Raw genomic sequence first — 23,806 nt, forward strand, 5'->3', positions numbered from 1 at the left:
CTGACAAGATTAGCATCAATGAGAAATACTCTTACAAGGAAAATCTGAAAAAGATCAATCATATTCATATGGGCAATGATCTTTTTGATCACTTAGTTGGCTCATGCAATGGTTTGATTTTTGTATTTATACGCCACCATCTAGTTGCAGATCCCATCTACATTTTTAACCCTATCACCGGAGAATATGTTTATCTTCCTGAACTATTGGTGAAACCATCGCACAATATGTTGACGTATCCATTTTACTATAAAGAAAAAGAAGGGATCGGTCTGTTTAGTTGCGTAGCATGTGGATTTGGGTACGCTAGTTCTACCGATGAGTACAAGATTGTTAGAATCAACTATCCTCGCACCAGAGGTCATGTCGAAGTATACACACTTGGTAGTGGCTGTGGGTGGAGACGCAAAGGTAAAATTCGTTTCCAGTTGATGGAACGTAATGGCCCTGGTATATTTGCAAATGGAGCTATCTACTGGACTGGAAAGAATAATGTTGTGGCCTTCGACTTGTAGCATTGGGACGGCGTTTGTGTTTTTTCTTGGATAAATTACGGTTGGAGATTTGGTCCTTGAAGAAAAAAAGAAAGTGAAAATAGCAACCCGCAAGAGATTTGGTGTTTGGATTTTGATATAGGTTTTGAAGGCGCGGAAGTTGATCGTGAATGGAAATGGTTTAAGCCGATTTTACTTACCGAGAATGAAGAAGTGGTACTTATATACGATGAGTCTACACTTTATTGTTACCCCTCGAAAACTAAAACTTTGAAAATGATTTCGGATGATGAAGAAGTGTCAATAGGGTACTTTGCCGGTGTGAAAGCAATCCCTCACGTAAATACTTTTGCGTCGTTGGAGGCAATTGGAGAAAAATCAAAAAGAGATATTTAGCTGATGATATATGAGATGATAACACTGTTGAACAGCAAGAGGGAGCTAACATCGTGTGAGGAGCATATGGCTTGAAATTACGTATACTACTAATATAATGAAGACGCTATTTATGAAGTTATTCGGTGGTTTACAAATACTCTTGCCGGAACTAGCTTGTGTTTTTGTTTTGTTTTTCTTTATCAATCTTCAGTATGATTTATTGGATAATAAGTTTGAAGTAGGTTCCTTAATAATTTCTAGATCTCATTTGATAATTATAACTAACCACGGATTAAGGTCATTGGCGCAGGGAGAAATTGATCCTGTGTACAATGTTGAGCATGAGTCGCAGTAGGTTCTTGATCACTGACAGGATGGGCATTTGAGGAGGCAAACAAATAAACGTTCATTGCCAGTTTTGAGGGATGATTATCCGAAAACTCTTACATCATGTTTGTTTTTACTCCATGTAGAGGCTAACCTCTATTAGCCTCTATGTAGTGGTGGGTTATATTGGTGTTTGTTTTTTCACTATCTCTACATAGATAGAGGTAAATCTCTATCTATATAGAGGAAATAAAATAACACCAATTGGGTGCTATCTTTGAACCTCTAACTCTATTAACCGTTCAAATGACTAACATACCCGAGAACAAATTTATAATGTCCAAAAAATAATTCCTTATTCAAAATCTAAATTTGTCTCTGTTTTAAAAAAAGTGATATTTTTACCCGTTTCATAAAAATGATACTTTCGTGTTGTTTCAGATAAGTGATATTTTACTCCGTTTAGCCCCGTTTCAGAAAAAGTGATACTTTTGCCCTGTTTTAGAAAAAAAATGATATTCTTGCTCTGTTTCAGAAAAAGTGATATTTTTGCCACGTTTCAGAAAAAGTGATACTTTCGCCCCGTTTCAGAAAAAGTGATACTTTTCTCCGTTTCATAAAAAGTGATACTTTTGCCATGTTTTAGAAAAAGTGATACTTTTGCCATGTTTTAGAAAAAGTGATATTTTTGCCACGTTTCAGAAAAAGTGATACTTTCTCCCCGTTTCAGAAAAAGTGATAATTTTGTCCCGTTTCAGAAAAAGTGATAATTTTGTCCCGTTTCAGAAAAAGTGATACTTTCGCCCCGTTTCAGAAAAAGTGATACTTTCGGCCCGTTTCAGAAAAAGTGATATTTTCGCCTGTTTTAGAAAAAGTTATATTTTTGCGCTGTTTCAAAAAAAGTGATATTGTTGCCCCGTTTCAGAAAAAGTGATATTTTGTCCCGTTAAAAAAAAATGATATTTTCGCCCCGTTTCAGAAAAAATGATATTTTCGTCCCGTTTCAGAAAAGGTGAACATCTTTGGTTGTATTTTCTAATACATTTTTTTTTGCAATTTTTGAACATTTTTGGTTGTAATGGATCTTGATGGATTTTTTGAATTTTATAAGGGTAAAATGAGAAATATATAAAATTGGCTACACAATATAGAATTGTTAGATAGTGGTGAAACAAACATGATTTTAAAAGACATTATATAGTGATATTTATATAGATATAGAGGTAAACCTCTATGTAGAACCCTCTATCTATATAGAGGAAAAACAAACATGTTGTTAGGCTGGGAAAACTAATATGAGCCATATTTGGGACAATCAATCCGGACTATTGAAAAAATTAATCAATATTTGGGACAACTCTTAGGCTGGGACAACTAAAATATTTCTAAGGGGAAGCAAAATATTTCTAAGGGTACAAAATAGCAAAAATAGGCTTAAGATTCCAAAATCTCATAAAGGTTAGGCTTGAAATCCGATTTAGCAGGGGATGCAATCGCACATCCTTGCTATTAATTGCCTCCTCTATCTCCATCATTCAAATTGTGCCACATATTTTCCCAAATCTGGACCAGCTCCTGCTATCCTGGCTGTAGGAAGGTCTGTCCATTGATATCTATATGATTCTTACTTCTTAGCAACTTAACCAGTCAGTCGGTTCAAGGAGATCCTGACAAGAGGAATAAATGGGCCTGGGCTGGATAAATATCCATACTTCTTCCCTCTAACCCTACTACTTTTCTCTATGGATTCAGAGTTTTCAGTACAAAAATTGCTCCTAATATGATGGTCTAGAAGACGAGTTTCAGCTTCAATGTCAACACCAACATGGCCGCAAGCTTCCAACATGTCTTCACAGTGCACTTGTTACTGTTCAGAATTTCATTAGGTGCATCAGCGAAATTCCCCGGAACTCAGTTTAACAGTTGATGATGCCTAGAGAATTTGGTTTTTATTTTGCTTCAGGGCCAAAAATAAGTGAAGGATATCAATTAATTGGTCCCCGTATAACAGGAGTCTTTACTTTATTTCCCTCCAAACATGAGGTCCACATTACACAACTATCTTACTCGGTGTCAGCGAGACAGGCTTTCCGATTTCAAATCTCTACCAAAAGAAAAAAAAATTACTCAGTTACTACCATGTGGTCCGTACGTCCTCACTCGTCACTGGCCATTTTCCCATGTTTTACTGTTTAAAAAGAAGTGAAAAATGCATCAAACGAGTCGACATCACCCTCTAGAACCAAAACCAAGAAAGAAAACATTATTAAAGCCCACCTTACATTTCTTTATCCTTCCTCTCACTCTCGTTTAGACGCGTTCTTTACTTGCTCTCATCATCATCAACTCAACTCACAGAGTCGAAAGTTAATAAAAAAGAGAGAAAGAGCAAAACAGCAAGTTAAACCCTCTGCAAATCTAGAGAAAGAAAGAAAGTAAACAAGAAATTAACAACATGATGTTAGAAGATCAAAGAAGAGGAGGTGGAGGTGGAGGAGCACCACATGGAATACTACTAATGGTAGTCGTAGGGTTAGTGATTATATTACCGATGATATTAGGAGATGGAGAAGCAATTACTGAAGCAATATCAGATATGTTAAGTCCAATTGGTTTACTTCTTATTCCGATTGTTCTTCTTTTGATTATTCAGTTTCTATCTTCATCGGATCGTGGTTCGTTTGTGTCATCTATAGCTGTTGGTGAACCTGATTCTATTCATCGTCTTAGTGGATCTCCGGTTGGTGTTGCTCTTTTTCTTGGTCTTGTACTCTTTCTTTTGTACAATCGTTTCTCTTTATTTGGTTCTGACGACGACGAATGAAATCACATACTTATATACAACCGGCCGGGACGTCCATACTCACCTGCATCCTGATTTACTGATATCAGAAGAGGAAGAAAAATTAGGTGAGCCAATAATCAGATCAGGATATTTGGATCGGTAGCTAGAATATAGAGTTTAATTAAGTAGACTCTCTGATGGGTTCTTCTTAATCGTTTTTCTTTAATTAGTTGTCTTTTTATTCTCTACATCTTTTTTCTTTAATGAGTACGTATACAAATATTATTCAACTAATTTTGTTGGGAATTACTGAAACGGGTTTTTGCTTCAGGTAGTGTTGTTTTGAAATGAAATGTACAAAGTAAGGGTGTTATGGACCTTGTGGTCATTGTAGTTTGTGAAACGTTGAATTTTTGAGTATGTTCAAATTTCTAAATTATCCTTTTCTTGTGTCACTAACTATTCATACTTGTCATTCTCTGTTTATGAAATTGCGATTTCAGTTCTATACAAGCTTCATTTGTATGTTGATGATGTCAGAATCTGATAGCAAAGTGAGGGGAAAATGTTAAGTAGGATTTCAATAGACATTTTAGTTCTTTTAGTTAGATTGTGTATTTTTTGATACACAAAACCAACATAGATCAGCTATGTACTAAACCTTCAGATACACAAGAAAGTAAGTTCCGGAAGATGCACTTTTTTTTTTAATCTCCATAAAGGTAAAGAATGTGGTGCTTATGATCTTTTAACTCGGGTCATTAATATTATCACTCATGAATGAACCCAAATCATTAATATTATCACCCATGAATGAAATTTTGAAGATGTACTAGTTTAAACCTACGTGAGAAGCTGAAATTCTTATAGGGTTAGGAATTAATCATACACCAAACTAGCGGGTGAAGATATTGAGATCTCGAGGGTTTATTGATTGGTGGAGGTGGTGGCCTGGTGGGGTGGTGGTGTAGAACTGTAGATGTTATTTTGTAATTTTTCTTAAACTAGTTACTTGAAGAGAGCCAAGAGACAATAAGATGGGAAACGAAGAAAAATTGGGGTAATAGGTTGTTGAAAATGTTGAAGTAAACTTGTCGGCAAGTGATGAGTGTTGTTGGCTAAGAATAAAAGTACATCTTTCTTCGCTACATCCTTTTACGAATTTTGTCGGCTTCATATGTTATTTTTCTCTATTCCTCTACTTGGCATTTGCCAATGGGGGAATGTATTTCGCTCTCTCTTTTTTATATCACTTTTTAACACATGGGAACATGGAAATTCTTTTGTAGTTTACTAGTTATGATTTAGGGGTCAGTGGGGAAAACTAAAAGGAAGTAAAGTGGAGGAGAGTAGTGCTAGGTTGACACAAAAAAATGGGGTATATTAATTATATTATTAATTATATGTCCCTATTTTTAACTCCTTACAAATATATTCTTATACAAGATGGTGGTGGAGCGATGCTAAGAAGAACCAGATTTTGTTCTCTGAAGAAGAATCGAGAGATGGGATAGACTAAATAAGGAATTATAATAATTAAGTTTTTTAAAAAAAAATCAATTATGCCATCACCGACATTTCTAAAATCTGTTAGGGTTATTTATGAAGACCCATCAGAAAGAGAGATAATAATTCAATTTCCACTATACCGTCGTAGGATGAGAATGGGAATGCTGCGAGCACCAAAAGAGTAAAGGCTGCAGTGGGCCCACCACTGTCTCACTCGGTGATTCTCGCGGGATTCTCCCACGGTATACTAATCATTTTCGAGTGGAGGATAGAAAATTTCCCAGTAGGAAAAAAGTTGTTCTTTTGAAAATTTGAATATCACATGAACAGTTGCAAACTGATTATGTAAGGAAATAATGAAAATTAAGAAAGGAATGAAAATTGTGCAAGTGGGTGGGGTTTGCTCTTGTCGTGAACAGGAAATAGTCAGTGAGTGAGGACGGACCACATGGTATAGTGGCTGAATAATTTTATTTTCTTTGGTTCATATTTGAGGTCAAAGAGCTTGTCCCACTGACACCCAGTAAGACTCCTGTGTTATGGGGGCCAATTAGCTTAGGCATACACATGGCCAGCAGGCCATCCCATTAGTATCCTTTACTTCTCTCCAAGAATAACCATAAACAGATGGAAGTGCAGAGCTGTTGGTTTTTATGGTCTTTTAGTTTGAACAATTCACGAAACAAATGATTAGTGCCTGTTCGACTCTATCGGGTTTCCGATGACATAAGAACAAGTTTCGTAGCTTTTAACCTCTAACCCATGTCCAGGAGTGAGAATTATGGTTCCCACTATTAATAGTAGATCAAATTGCACCGCTATATATTTCTCCATAATTAGCTCATACAACAACCTAAAGTCGCAGACTCGCGGGGGAGGTACCAGGAGGGAAATTTAGGCGCAGGTCCAAAATAATAATATTTTTATTGTCGGGGCCACGATTAATTTTTAGTTCCGTGATCATAATTATATGAAATTATTTAAAATTTCTGCATGACGGGTTATGCATCAGGGGTATAATTGGCAACGCAACTTGGATGCGCGTCTTGAAATTTTACAAATTTTATATCGTTGGAAATCTTTTTAAGAAAGCTACGCAACGAGTACAAACAAGAATATCAAATTTTTGTTTTTCACAAAAAAATCGGAGGTGATCATCATTTTAGGAAAATTTTTCGAAAAGCTGATACATAACTATTATGCAGCCACCAAAAAAGATGCATAACACATTCCGCAGACGCATAACGAATTATGCAACCATTTTCTCGACTGCATAACAAATTATACATCTGCATAACAAAGTTATCCATCTATAACAAGCTATGTAATCATTGTTTTGGTTGATTTTAGTGCGTACATAAAGAAATTGATGCATAATGCAGTATGCATCCATATTTATGGATGCATATCAGGTTATGCATCTATTTTCTCGATGCATAAAAGATTGTGCAACAATTTTCTCGATGCATCATGCAGTCATATTTTCGGATGCATAACAGGTTATGCATCCATTTTCACGACTGCACAACATGTTATATAGATATTATTGTAGGTGCATGACAAGTTATGCAACCTTGTGTTTTTTTGGTTTCAATACTAAGAAAAAATGTAGCTGCATAACGTGTTATGCAACTATTTTCGGGACTGCATAACAAGTTCTGCAACAACTTTTGTAGATACATAACGTGTTATGCAACCATTTTCAAAACTGGATCACTATTCACAACCATATATTTTTCAGTATCAAACCGTAACTTCTAAATTTCTCTCAATCATTCAAATTAACACCACTAAAACCCATCGATTCCACGACTACTAAAAACTCCACCGAAACAGAAATAATGTTGAAAAATGCTATAAAGCTCCTACAACACACTGTTTCTTACAATGATACTCTGCAAAAGATGACAATGACTTATCTCAACTTGATCATTTCCACTCCTCCTTTTACTACTATTGCAGCTATCAATAACAAAAACATGCAGTTTAAATGTTAACCCCAAATAACCTAACCAGTTGTTGACCAGCTTGTACTACTGGGATATTAACACTTAATACTTCTTGAGCTAAACCCGTCATGATTTCTGGAACAGGATTAACGTTATTAATCCTTGGCTTCCAATTGATGTAAAGCTGTTTGTTTTGCCCCGTTGATCTTTGAAAACTAACGACGTACCCAGTTTTCAGACCCTTCTCTTTCACAAATCAACTCCAGCCTTTTGTAAGAACGTAACTTCAACTGATGTTCCGATACGAATACCTAAACCTCCGAACTTTCCCTTCATTGGCCTTAAATTTTTTGATGAATGTTTGGAGAATTGATGTATTGCCATGTATTTTTGGGAGAGCGAACCATAAACAGTTCGTCTCTACTTCGAAGCAATAAAAAAAGTGGAAGAAGAGAGTCGGGAATTCTATGGTGGAGAAGAATCTATGGATCTCTGTCGCGAAGATTTTATATGGATGATGATCATCGATAGTTGTTTTATGCTACAAGTAACATTATCAGTGCTTAGCGGTGGCTCTGAAAAACTAGATCACCTTCTTGATTTCCCATTGTTGATTCCAGAAGGCGTAGTTGGATGTGAAGAGCAGGACAGACGAGCAAGGACACCAGAGACGACAACAATGATAAGGGTCGCACTTTCGTCCATGTTTATAGTAGGGAACCAGATTCCTCTTGTGGTACTTACATCCTTGATGGGACAAACATTCTTTCAAAAATCAAATCAAACAGTAGAGTGGAGAGGAAGAAGAAAAGGAATCGAAGAAGAAGAACAAAAAAAAAAACGGAAACCTAACTTTATAAACTATGGGTTTGGGAGAAAATTTTGTACCAAAATTGGATGCGCGCGTGTACTATTTTTTCGGTGGGTTTCACAGTGACCAAAGTCTTAATAATTGGTGTGTCTGAAGTTTTCACATACCATGATCTGGCTTATATCCTGGTTCTTGCCCACCCCGAAAGCCTAAAACCAAAACTCCTACTTTAAGTGGGCCCTTAAAACGTGTGTAAATTTTAGGCTTAACCCCGCTATAAGAAAATGGTCAAGCACATCTTGCACCAAGTTGCAGGTTCTGCCACTCGGAAGTCTAGCAATTAGTGCTTAGGTTATGAACATTGTAACGGGTAATAAACATCATGCCGACTGTAACAACGTCAAATCAACCACCCATTTAACGGAGAATAAAATCATGGTGCATCATCTCTCACCTGGCTCCTAATAAAAAAGGAAATCAGAAACATTTTGGAGTATTTAGAGCACCGCTTATTCTTGGGCAGGGCGGACATGAATAACTGCATTATCGTTATGGCCCTTACAGGAATGAACAATAGTGGCCGGTTCTAGGTTTGATCAAAGGAAAGCGATGCTAGTTCAGATAAAATACATCATAGTCTCAAACCCCCAGTATTTCTTCACAACACAATTATTTCAGTGTATCTATGTGTACTAAGATGGGATCGTTGTTAGGAAAACAACGGTAAAATTCTTGTGTTTAGGATTTTGGTCTCTTTGTTAGGGAGGATCAAGTGCTACCATGAAGGCCAATGTCGGTGTCAGAGAGGATTTATGGTATTATAGAGTTTAGGGTTTACGGCTTTGCCCTAATCCTAGTTTATAGTGTTTCCATGTTTCTCCTATGTCAGCTGTGAAGAAAGCATAGAAGAGAAAACATGAGTCTGGTTTGAGGAATGGTTTAGAGAGTTGGTTTCTATGGTTTCTTCAATTGTTTTCTCGGGTATGTCTTGTTAACTCTTCGGTTTTGCCTTGGGTTGCGAAAAGAGCATGTAATGATCTTTGATTAATGGAAGCTTTCTGGTGATGTTGGCCGTGAATGTAGCCTGTAAAGATGAACCACATATATCTTGTGTTGTGATTGTGTGTTTGTTTATCTTCTATCTCGTATGATATGATATTGAAGTTAATTCTTCCTTTGTGGTTTAATATGTGTTTAGCTTACTTGTAAGGTGGAGCTAGCGGTGATTCTTCTGGATGGTTCTCTTGGTGATCAATGGTGGAGTATGTGTAAGGACTCGTTGACGGTGATTAAAGATTTTCATGGTGTTTGTGAAACATTATGAATTTCACAAGTGTTCTTCGCATAAAGAAGATGCTTTGAATACTTTTATCAACTTCATGGTGTTTTGATCGAAGACATGGTTCTATGAAGATGGAAGTTCGGGTTTGAGATTCAAAAAGTAATTCTACGGGTATATAGAGATGATGAAAAACTCTGGAGGAAGATGGAGGTGGTTTCCTGTGATCGTCTCATGCTTGAAAGTATGATATGAAGTAGAGATTGTTAGGAAAACATTGGGTTTCCTATTCTAGAACCGTTTCCACATTGAGGTGGATTTTCTAATCTAGGTTTGACATAATTAAGGAAAGAGTTTAGTTTCTTAATAGGAGACTAATACTTGGTGGCCAAGTTTGTGTTCTCTATATGTATGATTAGAATTGTAGGTTTGTGGATATCCAATATGAAAGAGTGGTAAATCCTTGTGCTTAGGATTTTGGTCTCTTTCTTAGGGAGGGTCAAGTGCTACAGTGAAGGTCAATATCGGTGTGAGAGAAAAACTTGTGAAAGAGGATTTTAGTGTCCTAGTGTTTAGTGTTTACGACTTTGTCCTAAACCTAGTTTCTAATGTTTCCATGTTTGTCCTGTGTTACTAGCAACTGTGAAGAAAGCATAGAAGAGAAGACATGAGGCTGGTTTGATGAATGGTTTACAGAGTTGGTTTCCATGATTCTTCAATGGTGTTCTAGGGTATGTCTTGTTTACTTTTCGGTTTTGTCTTGGGTTGTGAAAAGAGCATGTAATGGTCTTTGATTTAATGAAAGTTTTTCTCGTGGTGTTGGTCGTGGATGTAGCCTGTAAAGATGAACCACATATATCTTGTGTTGTGGTTGTGTCTTTGTTTATCTTTTGTCTTTCTTATTATCTCTCCCATATTTGGTTCAAATCGTCAATTACCATTTGTGATCTTGTTATTCCGTTGTGCTCGGGGTGCCAATTTCCCCGACAATAGCTAGAGTTATAAACAACAAAACACCAGTATAGACAGCTGGCTCATGAGTAAAAATAATAGGCTGGGACCAGTGTGTTTCATTTTTGTGCGACATCGAAGTTCCTCTGGCTAGGAATGAATTTAGTTGCTGGAGATGTATCGTCTACATAGCAAACTTCTGGAAGTTGTTCTCGATTTTTGTCCCGGTTTTAGACAGAAGAATACTTAAATAAGAACGGCTCTATAGTTAGCAGCATCGTCAAAGCACATTGCTTATGATAAGAGAGAGGGGTAGCAAAATAATTTACCAACAAGCGTATAAGTTGATGCTCACGTTAATAAATGTAAAATGAATCATAAATAGTCTGGCTAGTTTGAGGCCTATGCACATTATCTGGGGCGTATGGATTTCCTAGTCCACCCAACAAAAAAAGATAAGGAGTGTCTAAATTTAATGAATCTACCAATTTACTCTTTATAAATATTAATAATACTATCTACTTATTCCATTAAATCCAAATAAAAAAAATAAAAATCACTTCCTTTCCATTTCCATCTTCATTTCAATCGATTGTTCTTCTTTTTCTTTTTTTTTTTCAATTTTCAAACAAAAACATTGTCGACAATTACCCAATTTCCTAAATTAAGTTTTTTTTATTTTTTTTTATCTCGAATCAGGTAATTCTTTATCAACTAAATCCCCTAGAGTAACATGCAATCACTCAAAAATCCAATTTTTTGAAATCAAAGTTTCTGGGTTTGTAATGCACTTGTAAACCGATTTCATTTAGAAACGATTGTTATTCATGCCCACAAGGACCGATTATCCTGGATGGGCATTCTGGTTGGAGGAAATTGAACCAAAATCGGTCTACGTTAAAGCCCACATAGCCCGATTCTCGAATAGAAGAGATAACTATTGTACTGTATTATTTTTTTTCGGCGAGAACTTTAATAAATCGATTCCTGTTGTGCAATGTCAGGAATCATCTTTTTATGTGTGTATCGTCTAAACCGATTATGGTTAACCCATTATTTTTCAGTTAACACTAGATCACAAAATGAGTAGGAAATCATAGAAGTCAAACAGTCAAAATGAGTATGAAATCATACTCATTCTTAACTCGGTTATATATATAGTAGAATGAATTTTAGTTTTATTTGATGTTTAACAACACATAATTTACCGATAAATAGGAAAAAATTTATCCAGAATCGGTTTATGTTCATGTCCATATAAACTGATTCTGGATAATCGGTTGATTTTCATGTCCATATAAATCAGTTCTGGGTAGAAGTAGATTTTAAAAAAAAAATTGTATGTTTTTGAAGTTACAGTCGGTTGATATCAATGTCAACATAAACTGATTCTCGGTTGTTGTTTTTAAAAAAATTCAAAATTTAATTTATTTTTCATGTTTTGATGATTCATTAACACAAGTTAATTTCATATCTAACACGATATTTTTACTACTAATCACCAAATTAACCCTAATTAATCAGGAGTAAGTTAGTCATTATTAAAATAGTTGGATAAAAGGATATTCCATGTTATTTCAAAATATGTTATTCTGCCACGTAGTGATAGGTCCCAAACAATCCTTATAGGCCCCGGACTGGTCATGATAAATAGCCGCATGGATATCAGATTTATTTTACTTACAATAGGTTCACTATGAAATACGGATTGAGAAAAGAACTCATCCAATCAGCTGAGTAAGTAGAATCCGATAGAAAGAAAAAAGTCGAAGCAAAAGGCCCACAAAAGTTCTCTTACTAGTACTATTAGCTGTTTCGACTCGGTCCTCAAATTTGAAATCTACCAATTTCGAATATTGTTGACATGTAAATGCTATGTGGTCGGACCATGAATGATTTCTAACTGCTCTGACTCCATGTCGTAGGAGAAGTACGTAGACGCACGGTGGGCACCAATATTCATAATTATGAACTTTAGTTTAGGAACCGTGAGAATTGACAGAATTCTGATCCAACTAATTATTATTACTAATATTTATTTATTTATTTATTTATTTTGATACAATCAACTGGATTAAGGAAATCCGAAAAAGAAAAAAGAAAAAAAGAAAAGAAAAGAAAAAAGAACAAAGGCCACAAGCCCAAAAAAACAGAAAAAAGAAAATAAAGCCACAAGCCATGACAACCTAGCCAAAAATATCTACTTTTCTAGAGTTATTTTCATGTAAAATCTGCTGGAAATCCAAACTGAACTGATTTTGTAACAACCTAATAAATACATGGTTTGGATGTAAGCTAGCAAGGAAATCATCAGCACGGTTTTGTTTCCCTGTAACAATGGCTAAATTTCACTTTTTCAAAACACTACAGCAAGGCACAAACTCTTTTCCATATATGAATAAGACTTCAGGGTGGGTGAGGATCCACATTACTTAGCAGAAGAAAGATAGCCATGATATCCACACTGGCATGAATTCTGGGGACATAATTCTCAATAGCTAATTTCAAACCCAATTCTACACCCTGCATTTCATGAGCATCAACAGAAATGGGATAACAACCCCCATAAGCACAATCAATCACATTACCATCCTTATTCCTAAGAAGAACACCAAATCCAATATTATTTTCTTTAAGAGAACCATCTGAGCTGATCATAATATTCATTATCTTCAGGACCCACCCACCAACACTGCTTCCAAACTTTTTGGATAAAAGTACAATCAACACTTCAGTTAAGCAGAAAACTTCTATTCTCAGGAGTATTAAAGATAGTTCTAGGATGAGCACTAAGTTTGAGTTGGATATCTTGGATGATAAGGAGACTCACCTGTAAAGCAGACTTTCTTTTTGCAGCAAAGATTCTATTAATTTTCTCAATCCATATTTGACAGATAAATCCAGTAAAGACTAACTTCTTAATGGTGCTGACTAAATCATTCCCAGCAAAGAAAGTAAATACACCATTGAATTTTTACATCCCAAGAAGGAGTATATTGCGTCTATAGAAACCATTTAGGAATCAAACCATTCCCTATAAGAGCTGAAAATGGAAAATCATGGGAAAAATGAGCTTTAGTCTCAATCCCATCATCACATAAAACACATTTATTGGTTTCACTTACTCCCCATCTCATAAGCTTATCTCTTATCTTCAGTCTTTCATGAAGAACAACCCAGGAAATGAAGGAGTGTCTTGGGATGTGAAATTTAAAGCAAACTAAAGGGTGACAAAAGACAGGATCTCTGTGAGTTGCAATAACATGATACGTGTCATTTACAACAAACTGACCCTTTCAATTAGGCATCCTAATTTTTAAGATCAGATTCATGAATGTTGATATCAACCATAGAAATCTTTTTAAAAATATCTGCGACATCAAAAAGACAAGAAGTTGGGAAATTTCCACCCAATCGACTAGTTCATGCAGAAAAAAAGTTATATTTCTATCTCCCAAAATAAAACCAATTTGACTCTTAGTTATAGGTATGTGTTCAAGAATTCTTCTCCAACACCAAGAAGAATCTTTAGGGGTACTCAAATTCCATAAATCGTTCTAGTTAAATAAATTCTTCTTAACTCATTAATTCAGTCAACACAGATTTCCTGTCAACAACCAAATCCCAAATATGTCCCAGATTCGAGGCAATGTTTAAAGTGGTTAAATCTTTAATTCTGAAACCCCTTTCAATCTTAGAGAGACAAATAATGGATGATTTCATGTATAGTTGCATCATCTTGAGCTTGAAAGTCGATATTGGACTTGTGCAACTCGTTCCCAAACTCCGTTGCTAGTTCAGATCCTCTTGCTGGTCTGTTGTCTTTGAAGCTCCATGCTCCCACATAGTTTTAAAGGGACAAAAATAGAGCTGTCAAACCAAGCCAAAACCCGTGGGTTGGCCCGTTCTGTCCCGTGAAAACCCGCACCCGTCCCGGATGGTAACTAAAAAGACGGGCGCGGGTTGTACAATTAGTGGCTTGTGAAGAAACGGGTTAACCCGGCCCGTACCGTGAAACCCGCGATCTGGCCCGTAACCCGTAATTTTATACCCTGCTGAAACTGAAACACGTAGCTTGTTACGTGTCATCCAAATCTCCATCGTATAAAACGGGAAAACCCTAAGCTTTCCTATCTTTCTTCTTCGGTTCTTCCTCTTTTTTTCTTCCTCCCTGACTCAGAGAGAGTCTCCTGAGTCCTGACGCACAGAACAACTGAACATCAAAGGCAGTTAATTTGATCTAAAGATTCAAGGCTAGCAGGTAATCAGATTTTAATTTTTGTTTTCTTCTTTATTTTCTTCTTCTAGGAATCTAGGGTTTTACATAGGAATCCCAACAAATCTTTAATATTCTTAATATTGTTGTGAACTTGTGATTGTGATTCTGTGAAGATAGGTAATCTTTAATTTTCTTAATTTCATGATGTTTTAGTTCTTACCACAAAAAAAGGGTTTTTTCTTAATCTTTAATTTTTTATTACTCATTAGTTTTGCTTGGTTTAAAGGCTTTAGTTGATTTGGTGATTTGATTTCTGTGAGCCAATCAATGGGTATTCACAATATCGTCTAATTTGTGGATAGTTAAGTTTTTAGTTGAAATCCTTAAGAATATTAACATGCATGTGGTTTGGTTTATTGGTTAAGTTTTTAGTTGATCAATTAGTTTTTACCATCTTATGTTACATTTAATCATGTATTGGGAATTGGGATCATTATCAAAACTAAAGTGTTATTTGGAATAGCAGACCAGATGTTGAAATGGAATTGCAGACCAGATGTTGTTTCATATAATGCAATTCTTGATTTAAGTCAGGGTCTTAGACTCTTAGTCTTACACTATTACTGCTTATTGGTGTCTCCATCTTTTTTTTTATCACATGAATTCTTGTTGAAACATGGAATGACAGTTTTAACTGAATTAAATTTCTTACTGTTGTGGCCTGTGGGTCTTGAGATTTTTTATGTTCTTTACAGAGATTTAGGGGATTTGTTTGAGTTGTTTGTTTTGTTAGATGCTATTGTTTTGGGTGACTTGAAAATGCATGTACTATAATAGTTTTGTTGGATGTATATGTATTTTTTCAATTTCTGTTTATGTAATTTTCATGTTTCTGAATGACTCTTTGACTTGTTCTTTGTGGCCGCTCCATCCATTTCAGGATGTCAAGTGTACAAGACAAGAGTTACAAGAACTAGACCATTACAACGATGTTATGAGTGCTGATGATGAAGATGATGATGTTGAGATGCTAGATTCTGTGAATGAGGATCCAACTGTTGGTTGTGCACCTGCACAAGTTGCACGTGGAAATAAAAATAGACTTAGATCCGAAGTTTGGGAATTTTTTAAACTCGTTGAGTATAAGGATGGTACAACAAAGGGGGTGTGCAAGGCTTGTAATGTAGGATATAAATATGAAAGCCAAAGAGGTGGAACCTCAGCCATGAAAAGGCATAAGTGCATTAAACGTCAGTCTATGGACGTAGGGAAGATGATATTAGCTTCACAAAATAGCCAGCTGTCTACCCGTGTACGCAAGGTTGATCAAATGAAATTACGGGATTTGTTCTCAGCTTTACTCATTGCAAGAAATGTTCCATTTGCTTTGGTGGAGTGAAAATAGTTTAGGGATATATGTGCTTATTTAAATGATGACTTTAAACCAATATCAAGAAATACTGGGAAAGCCGATGTGGTAAACAAACATAAAGCACAAAAAGAAGTTATTCGCAACAGATTGAAACTTGCTCCAGGTATGATTAAAAATTTCAAATCCCAATGACCCATATGATTTGTTTATACTTTTATAATGTGTATGACTTACCCTTACAGGTAGGATATGTCTAACATCAGACATGTGGACTTCTTTAACAACTACTGTATATATAAGCTTAACTGCGCACTATCTTGATAAAGATTGGGTATTGCAAAAGAAGCTTCTGAATTTCTCTCCCCTTCCACCACCTCATACAGGTAAAGCACTTAATTTTATTTCTTTATTATCTTAAATATAATTTCATGTTAACTTATTCCCCTTTCTACTACCTCAAACAGGTGAACACCTTTCTTCTAAGTTATTTGCAATGATAGAAGATTGGGGAATTTAAGACTAGGTATCCAACATCACCTTGGATAATGCTTCAAATAACGGAGCTTGTGCTGGAATTATGAAGAGTAGACTTGTTGCAAAGAAGATATTGTTGAACGATGGAAAATACTTTCATGTGCGTTGTTGTGCTCATATCTTAGCTCTTATTGTAAAAGAAGGACTTACGAAGATTGATCCAGCCGTGCTTAAGATTCGAGCGTTGGTGAAGTCCCTTAAAAAGTCCCAAGTAAGAAAACAAAAGTTCTTGGACATTGTTGAAACTTTAGGAATGTCTGGTCTGAAAAAGGGTATTCAGCAAGACGTAAAGACAAGGTGGGATTCCACTTCTATTCTGTTATAAATTATAAAGTTGGAGAATTGTATAATTTGTATTAATGTTTTTCTAGATACTCACTGAATGTTTGTTTTATGCAGGTGGAATTCAACTTATCTTATGTTAGACAGTTGTATCTTGTATAAGCCAGTTTTCTCTCATTTGAAGTTGGTGGATTCAGACTATGAAGACTGTCCAATTAATGAAGAATGGGAACAAATTGAAGTAGTCACAAAGTTTCTCAAGGTGTTTCATGAACTCACAAAGATTTTTTCTGGTAGTAAGTATCCTACTTCCAATCTGTATTTTGAAAGAATTTGTTAAGTTCAGGTGTTACTAAAGAAAGAGAGCATAAGTAATATTGAATTCATTAGGAACATGGTAAAAGAGATGCAAGCAAAATTTGATAGTTACTGGAAGGAGTTGAGTCATATATTGGCTATGGCAGTTGTGTTAGATCCTAGATCGAAAATGAATTTTGTGAAATTTACTTACTCCAAGTTGTATCCTGATGAGAGAGAATTAGAATGTCAAGTTAATAAAGTGCATAGTAATATATAAGCACTTTTTAATGAGTATTACACCTTGTCAAGTTCAAGAGCTTCCAACAGTTGTGCAGCTCAAAATTTGAGTGTTCAAAATGGTGGGAATTTTGCTTCCCAAGAAGGGAGTGATTTTTTTCAGGTAATTTCAACTTTTATGTTCAGCTTGATTCATTTGAGTTCTTCATGATTGGTATAAGTCTGCAAAACATGTTCTTTTTTTTTTAATACAAGATGATAACTTTGTAATTCCTACGATAGAAAGATGATAACTTTGTTAGTATCTCTTGATAATTCACAATTGGAATCTATGTTAAGTATTTTTGTGGTTTGATCTTTCAATGATGCCTGATTCTGATGCTATATATGTTTAATACAAGATGATAACTTTGAACCCAGATTTAATATGTCAATGTAAACTTTGAGCATGCCATATATCGTTTATTTTTCATTGTAATTACTTATGATAGAATGAGGAATGTACCCAAGAATTGGTTGTTGGATTGTTTGGGATTCTGTGTCTTGATATCTAGTGTGTATGAGTGTATGAATTCCTTTACCGGGCTTCGGTTAGAACTAGGTGGTGGAGTTTTTCTTTTTAAAGTTACTGACTTTAAGGGTATTGTCAACAGGAATATGTTGCAACACAGGAACGTGGTGGTAATGTATTAACTGACTTGTCAGAGTTAGATGAATATCTTGGCGAGACGTACAGAGGTTGTCGCAAAAACAAAAGACATAACAACCAGAATAAATTAGTATAGAGGAATACATCACTATTAACACTGATGTAGTTCACATCCATGATGCTTATGCTAATAGTGATTCCAAATTTGTCTTTCGAATTGGAGATTAATCAGTTTATGGCCTGATTTATGTAACACCCTGTTGTAAGAGAAGAGATGCTGAGTGGTGCTATTGACAGTAGAATCAACCAGAGGAGAAATATTCTTAAAAATGAAATCACATCTAGCTTTCCAGATGAACCAACAAATGGTGGCAAAGGTAGAGTTCCAATTACCAAGATGATTATTTAGAGTTAACCAGCTGCTAAGCCCAATATGGAATGCAGAGGAGTCACCAAACATTTGATGTTGAATACAAAAGAGCTTAATGGACATCAACACATGAGCTAACATTACTTCTCAAAAGCCAAATCAATCAATGGGAATAATAAAGTGAAAAATAATAATTTGTGTTCCTTATCACCCGTTAGTCTTTAATCCTAGTATTTTAGTAGTATTAGACTCTGTCCAAGAAAAGAAAAACTTGAATCTTGTAATCTCTAACCATACTTGCCAGGTTTTTGTTTTCGAAGATACTCCGGTTTTTTTTGTTTGTGGAAATTGTATTAATATCCCTTTTTTTCATGGATTTCACAAAGATCCTTATCCATCAATAATTATATTTCTCGTCTTCTAAAATGTAAGTCTTCTAAAACGTAATTCATTTAATTTTGAATCATATAAATACCTTTTTCAACATTAATAGAAACTTAGATGAAAGTCATTTTATTTATTATCTCACATGTTGGTGGTGGTGGTGATGCTGGCGGTGGAGGTGGTGGTGCCACCAAATTTTTGGATCAACTTTTGTTGTTGACAGCAGATTTTGGTGTCAACTTGGGCTGTTGACACGTAATCTTGACCTAACTAATTTCCGAATTTTCAATTTTGTTAACAAATTGGGCTGTTAACACCAGATATGATATCAACTTCGGTTGTTGACATCAAAATTTGGTGTCAACTGACACAAAAATCTGGACCGAACTTATTTTTAAATTTTCAATTTTTTATCAACTTGGCGGCAACGGTGGCGGATTTGGAGGCGATGGTGGTCGCGATGGCGGCGGCAATGACGATGAGTGGTGGAGTTGTGATGGTGGAATGTTGGTGATGGTTGTGAAGTGGTGGTGGCGATGGTGGTGGTTGTGGAGTGGCAGTGGTGGTGGTGAATTGCCGTTGGTGGAGTTTGAGGCAGTGATGGAGTGATCTGAGATATAAAATTATTGTTTTTTGAAATAATTAAATATGTCATGCGTAATAGATTACTAAAATAATTTATTTCTAAGTGGATATAAAATTTATATATAAAAGGAGGGGTATTATATATAGTTTCATGAGAAAATACTCTGTTGTGGTTAAGAGCTGTATCAAGCTCGAAGTCTAGAGTTTCTGGCCCCACCGAAAATATTTAGACCGTACAAGGGATTCATCTCATTTTTGGGCTCTTTATGTTCCGTTAGAAAAATATGTGGGCCGCGACGTGAACACCCATTGGCGGACTTGTAAAACCTTCTATCAAAACCTAATTCTCAATTTCTGTATTTGCCGCATGCTTTCCTCTCTCTTTATTCTCATTCTCTGTTTAAAGGTTCCAGCATAAATATTTCTCGCGTTTATTCTTTGTTCTCATGTTTTTTCTTGGTATTGACTTTCTATATCTTTGTTTTTTTTTCTTTTCAGGGGAGGGAGGGTTTATCTCTCCTGTCCGGTTTGATTTTAGCGATGTTTGATTTTTTCAGGTGAGGGTTTATTTCTTTCTTGGTATTTTGTTACCCGATCATTTAGTTACGTATAAAGAGATAACTGTGTATCAGTATCTGTTCGTTGTACATGGCTGAGTAAACTGTGTGTATTCAATAAAAGAATAACCTAATTTTTTAACCCTAGCTTCTAATCTCGCTTTTTTGGTTTTGTTTTGCAGAGATGATTGTGTGAAAAGGGTAAACAACTATATCTAATTCTCGATCCATAAAATGAACCCTAACACTTTTACTTTATTTTGCAAGTACCATTTTTGATTGCTATTTATAAACAAAAAAAAAAAACAATAGGTTAGTCTTGCTTAGTGTTCTGATACGTACTGCATCGGAATCGGATACATAGATGCATCAACAAAGAAAACCAAATTTTGTTTTCCTGCAACAATTGGCTTACTGCAATGTTAGTCATGGGTAAGGTTTATTGTCCTAATCCATCAATTACTGAATTTGAAAGTTTTGCTATAATTATCTTCAAGTTGAGCAAGCCATTGTGAATTTATTATAATCTTTTTAGCCACAATTTTCGATAATGATTCTTTTCTTCAGTTGTATGACCAATTTCGTTTTTCTGTGTTTTATTAATTGGCAGAACCTTAATGCTCATAAAAATATGAAACAGATCTTCTGCACAAATTCAACTAAAGGAAATCCATTTTCAATTTAACCAAAGCCTACTCCCGTTCCTCCTTGGTCAATAATTCTAAAACATCAGCCACTATGCACCCACCACTGTAAGTATTTTCACATGAGTAGTAAAACAGAATGGTTTTCAATGGTTCAAATGAGAAATGTATTTGAGATGAACAAGTGTTCAAAGAATGGGATCCAGAATATATGATTTTTAGGTTAGCTATGGGATTAAGTAAAAAAAAATTTGCTACCAAATACAATATTTATAGAACTTTGAATGGCAATATTAGCCAATAGTACTTGTTGCAGCAATAGTGGGCATGTCAATATGGAGTATTGGTGCAATAGCATCGATAGCTTCTCTATTGTTTTTTATTTATTTTTTTGCTGCAGGGATGATCAGCAATTTCAGTTTCCATATAGGCTGATACTGACAAAGGCTTTAAGAAAAAAGGTTATCATGGGTCATCACCACCTGCAAGCATTCATCGGCGGAACCTTGGTGGAAATTAAACTAGATAAATTGAACAAGCAGCAGGGTTGATATCTATTAAGAATGATGTAAACCGGCCGCCAATTGAGATTCAGGGGTTGTACTTCTTAGTATATAAACCCATAACTGATGCAAATGAGTGAGAAAGTGATGATCCAAAATTATGAATTGTGACCAACCCGGGGTACTATGCATGCCATCTATAAATTTTAATGTACAATGTAATTATCACTTGGGATTCTGAAATACCCATTGGATGAACATGGCTGAATGCACTGCGGCTTACTGGGCACGAGGGATGACCTGATACGGGTGTAAAATTCACAAGTACTTATTGCACGTGTTCTCCTTCAAAATTATTTTTCATGAGCTTTTTGATTGCTGCTACTTTTATTCTTTCTCATCTATATGCACTTTAGACGTCCTATGTTGATACTGTATATTTTTATTCATCCAAATTCCAACCCTGTCAGTACATTTTAAATATTATTTGGGATGATGAATCTGAGCCCGTGCAAAGCACGGGCCAACATCTAGTATTTATAAATTATAATGTGATAGGGGTATTTTTGAAGTGTTCCAAATCTAAGCGTAGCAAATCGGAGATCTGTGCATTCCTTTTTAAGCCCATTCTAATTATAGATCATCCTTTCGTAATTTAAGCCCAGTGACCCAGTCTAAATTGAGGAAGGTACTACTCGATACAATCAGTATAAAAACATAAATATACTTTCTCCGCGACGAAAAACACTAAAGTTGTAGTTTGATTCTCATCGCTCATCATCTAGCATGAGTAAAGAAGAAGAAGACTATCATGCTGACCTACCAACGGAGGTATTATACGTGATCCTTTCTCGTTTTCCAACACTAAAACCGGTGTATATCGAAGTTGTGGAATTCTCTATTATCTGATTCATCTTTGATCCAAAAAATATTTAAGTTTTACAAGTATCCCATGGATATCTATGATCCTGCTGACCAACAAGTCCAACTCTGTCTAAAATATTCCCAAAATTTCATAAATCATCATGATGGTTTATCCTTTAAATTCCTTTTAGATACAGATCCATTCAAAACATAAAACATTGAAAAAATATGCCTCTTAAGTTCATGTAGTAATGGTTTAGTACTTTATTCAACAGAGCGGAAGACAACGTTATACTACATATACAATCCCCTGACCAAACAATGGGTCTCCCTCCCTCCTCGACCGCCGCCATCTAATGGTTTTAGGAGATATTACTAGCGCGCTAACTTGGTATGTGATGCCTCCACCACTTCGCATAGTCCATCTGACTACAAGGTGGTTTATAGTTATACCGATTCTTTTGCGGACTATATCATCTTACAAATCTATATTCTTCTGACACCGGCAAATGGAAAACGTTTGAAGATGTTCCAAGGCCTAATGGATACAATGGTGGTGTTTTTGAAATGGTTATCCACCAAGGTGCCTTGTGTTGGACGTCTGAAGTAACTCGTAAAAGGATCCTCATAGATTATAGTCTAGATAACACAGAATATGGAGCCGATAAGAAAAAGAAAAAGATAAGAATATGGCAGAAATCTCAATGCAGGTTAATTGATTTTCCAAAACAGAGCTATGCTAGTTTTTTTGGGGAGTCAGAAGGATCCATCTACTATGGTGTTATCTTCGGTAGAGATGAAGCTTTTCTTGATGTGTGGCAGCTTGAATATGACTACACTAATGAAGGATTAAACTGGCAGATGGTGCATAAAAGTATTGAGCTTAGAGGTTACAGATCATCCAACTCCGTCGATGCCATGTATATCAATCCGATGGATCGAAATGTTTTCATCATTGTTCACCGTGGCTGCTGTCTTGCCTACAACATTATAACTCTAACACATAAAGTTCGTCGTGGTTGTCCTATTCCAAGTAGAATCGAAGACCACAAGTTATGGCCAATTTTGGTCACACCCAAGCGGACATCGATTCCTTCATTGGCTGTAGATAAGGCGGGTAACTCAACCAAGGCAGCCTCCAAACGAATTTTGCAAAAAGGCCATGTCAGGAAGTTAGCCAAGGTTGCCACTGTTGATAAATTTAAGATCCTAGATAGTAATAGATTTAGGATCCTAGACATGCATACGAGTAAAGAATATGAATTTGATGATATCTGACGTTCCCATCGTCGCCTGCATGAGAATATATGTAGTTTTTAGCTTGTTTAATGTGCCAAAGCAGTGATTTCTTGTATCGGTAGGCAACTCACACCCAAGCCAACAGTGTTTCCTTCTGCAAAAACATTTTAATATACATCGTTAGCTGTTGAGTTTCTTTTCACTATATTTTCTTGTTCGGAGATCGAAACAGTATACACTATACTTACACGTTCTGGTATAGTACTTTTTGGCTGCATTAAATTTTAATTAAGTATCTTCCACTTTGAGGATTTGCAACAGCTGCGGGACCTCCAGTTAAGAGGTGCCGCATGTGAATTCACGTTTCATCGCCTAGACCGTGAAATCTCTTCCTGGTTTAGAAGAGGAACCTATAAAACTTGACATTCCAAGTCTCTCTTCAACTCCCCAAACCATACACAAATTTCTTATGGAAAATCAATTAAGCTTTTTTTTTGATAGGTAAAGAAAATATATATAGATCAAAAAAAAGAGGGCATACAAGATTATGCCACCCTAGCCAAAACAATAAAGAAAGAAAAAAA

General features: G+C 35.7%; 2 protein-coding genes and 1 long non-coding RNA gene across 4 annotated transcripts; all 3 read left to right on the forward strand.

The window, feature by feature from the left end:
- The first annotated feature begins 3,478 nt into the window (after window positions 1–3,478).
- LOC113284201 lies at window positions 3,479–4,439 on the forward strand. The gene has a single exon (XM_026533615.1). The coding sequence runs from the start codon at window positions 3,655–3,657 to the stop codon at window positions 4,021–4,023; it is 369 nt and encodes a 122-aa protein (XP_026389400.1). The 5' UTR covers window positions 3,479–3,654; the 3' UTR covers window positions 4,024–4,439.
- Window positions 4,440–15,383: 10,944 nt separating this feature from the next.
- LOC113280495 (zinc finger BED domain-containing protein RICESLEEPER 4-like) lies at window positions 15,384–17,467 on the forward strand. The gene is made up of 7 exons (XM_026529112.1): window positions 15,384–15,527; window positions 15,643–16,023; window positions 16,108–16,237; window positions 16,317–16,457; window positions 16,734–16,905; window positions 17,008–17,152; window positions 17,237–17,467. The coding sequence occupies exons 1-7, from the start codon at window positions 15,384–15,386 to the stop codon at window positions 17,465–17,467; spliced, it is 1,344 nt and encodes a 447-aa protein (XP_026384897.1).
- Window positions 17,468–19,923: 2,456 nt separating this feature from the next.
- LOC113278430 lies at window positions 19,924–21,459 on the forward strand. Of its 2 annotated transcripts, XR_003325518.1 has the most exons (4): window positions 19,924–19,972; window positions 20,155–20,404; window positions 20,583–20,724; window positions 21,017–21,459. It is a non-coding gene; the product is annotated as an uncharacterized LOC113278430 (long non-coding RNA). The 2 variants fall into 2 exon arrangements; XR_003325517.1 differs by having other exon boundaries at window positions 20,583–21,459.
- Window positions 21,460–23,806: the final 2,347 nt, after the last annotated feature.

The sequence above is a fragment of the Papaver somniferum genome, chromosome 5 (genome assembly GCF_003573695.1).
Source record: "Papaver somniferum cultivar HN1 chromosome 5, ASM357369v1, whole genome shotgun sequence".
NCBI lineage: Eukaryota > Viridiplantae > Streptophyta > Magnoliopsida > Ranunculales > Papaveraceae > Papaver > Papaver somniferum.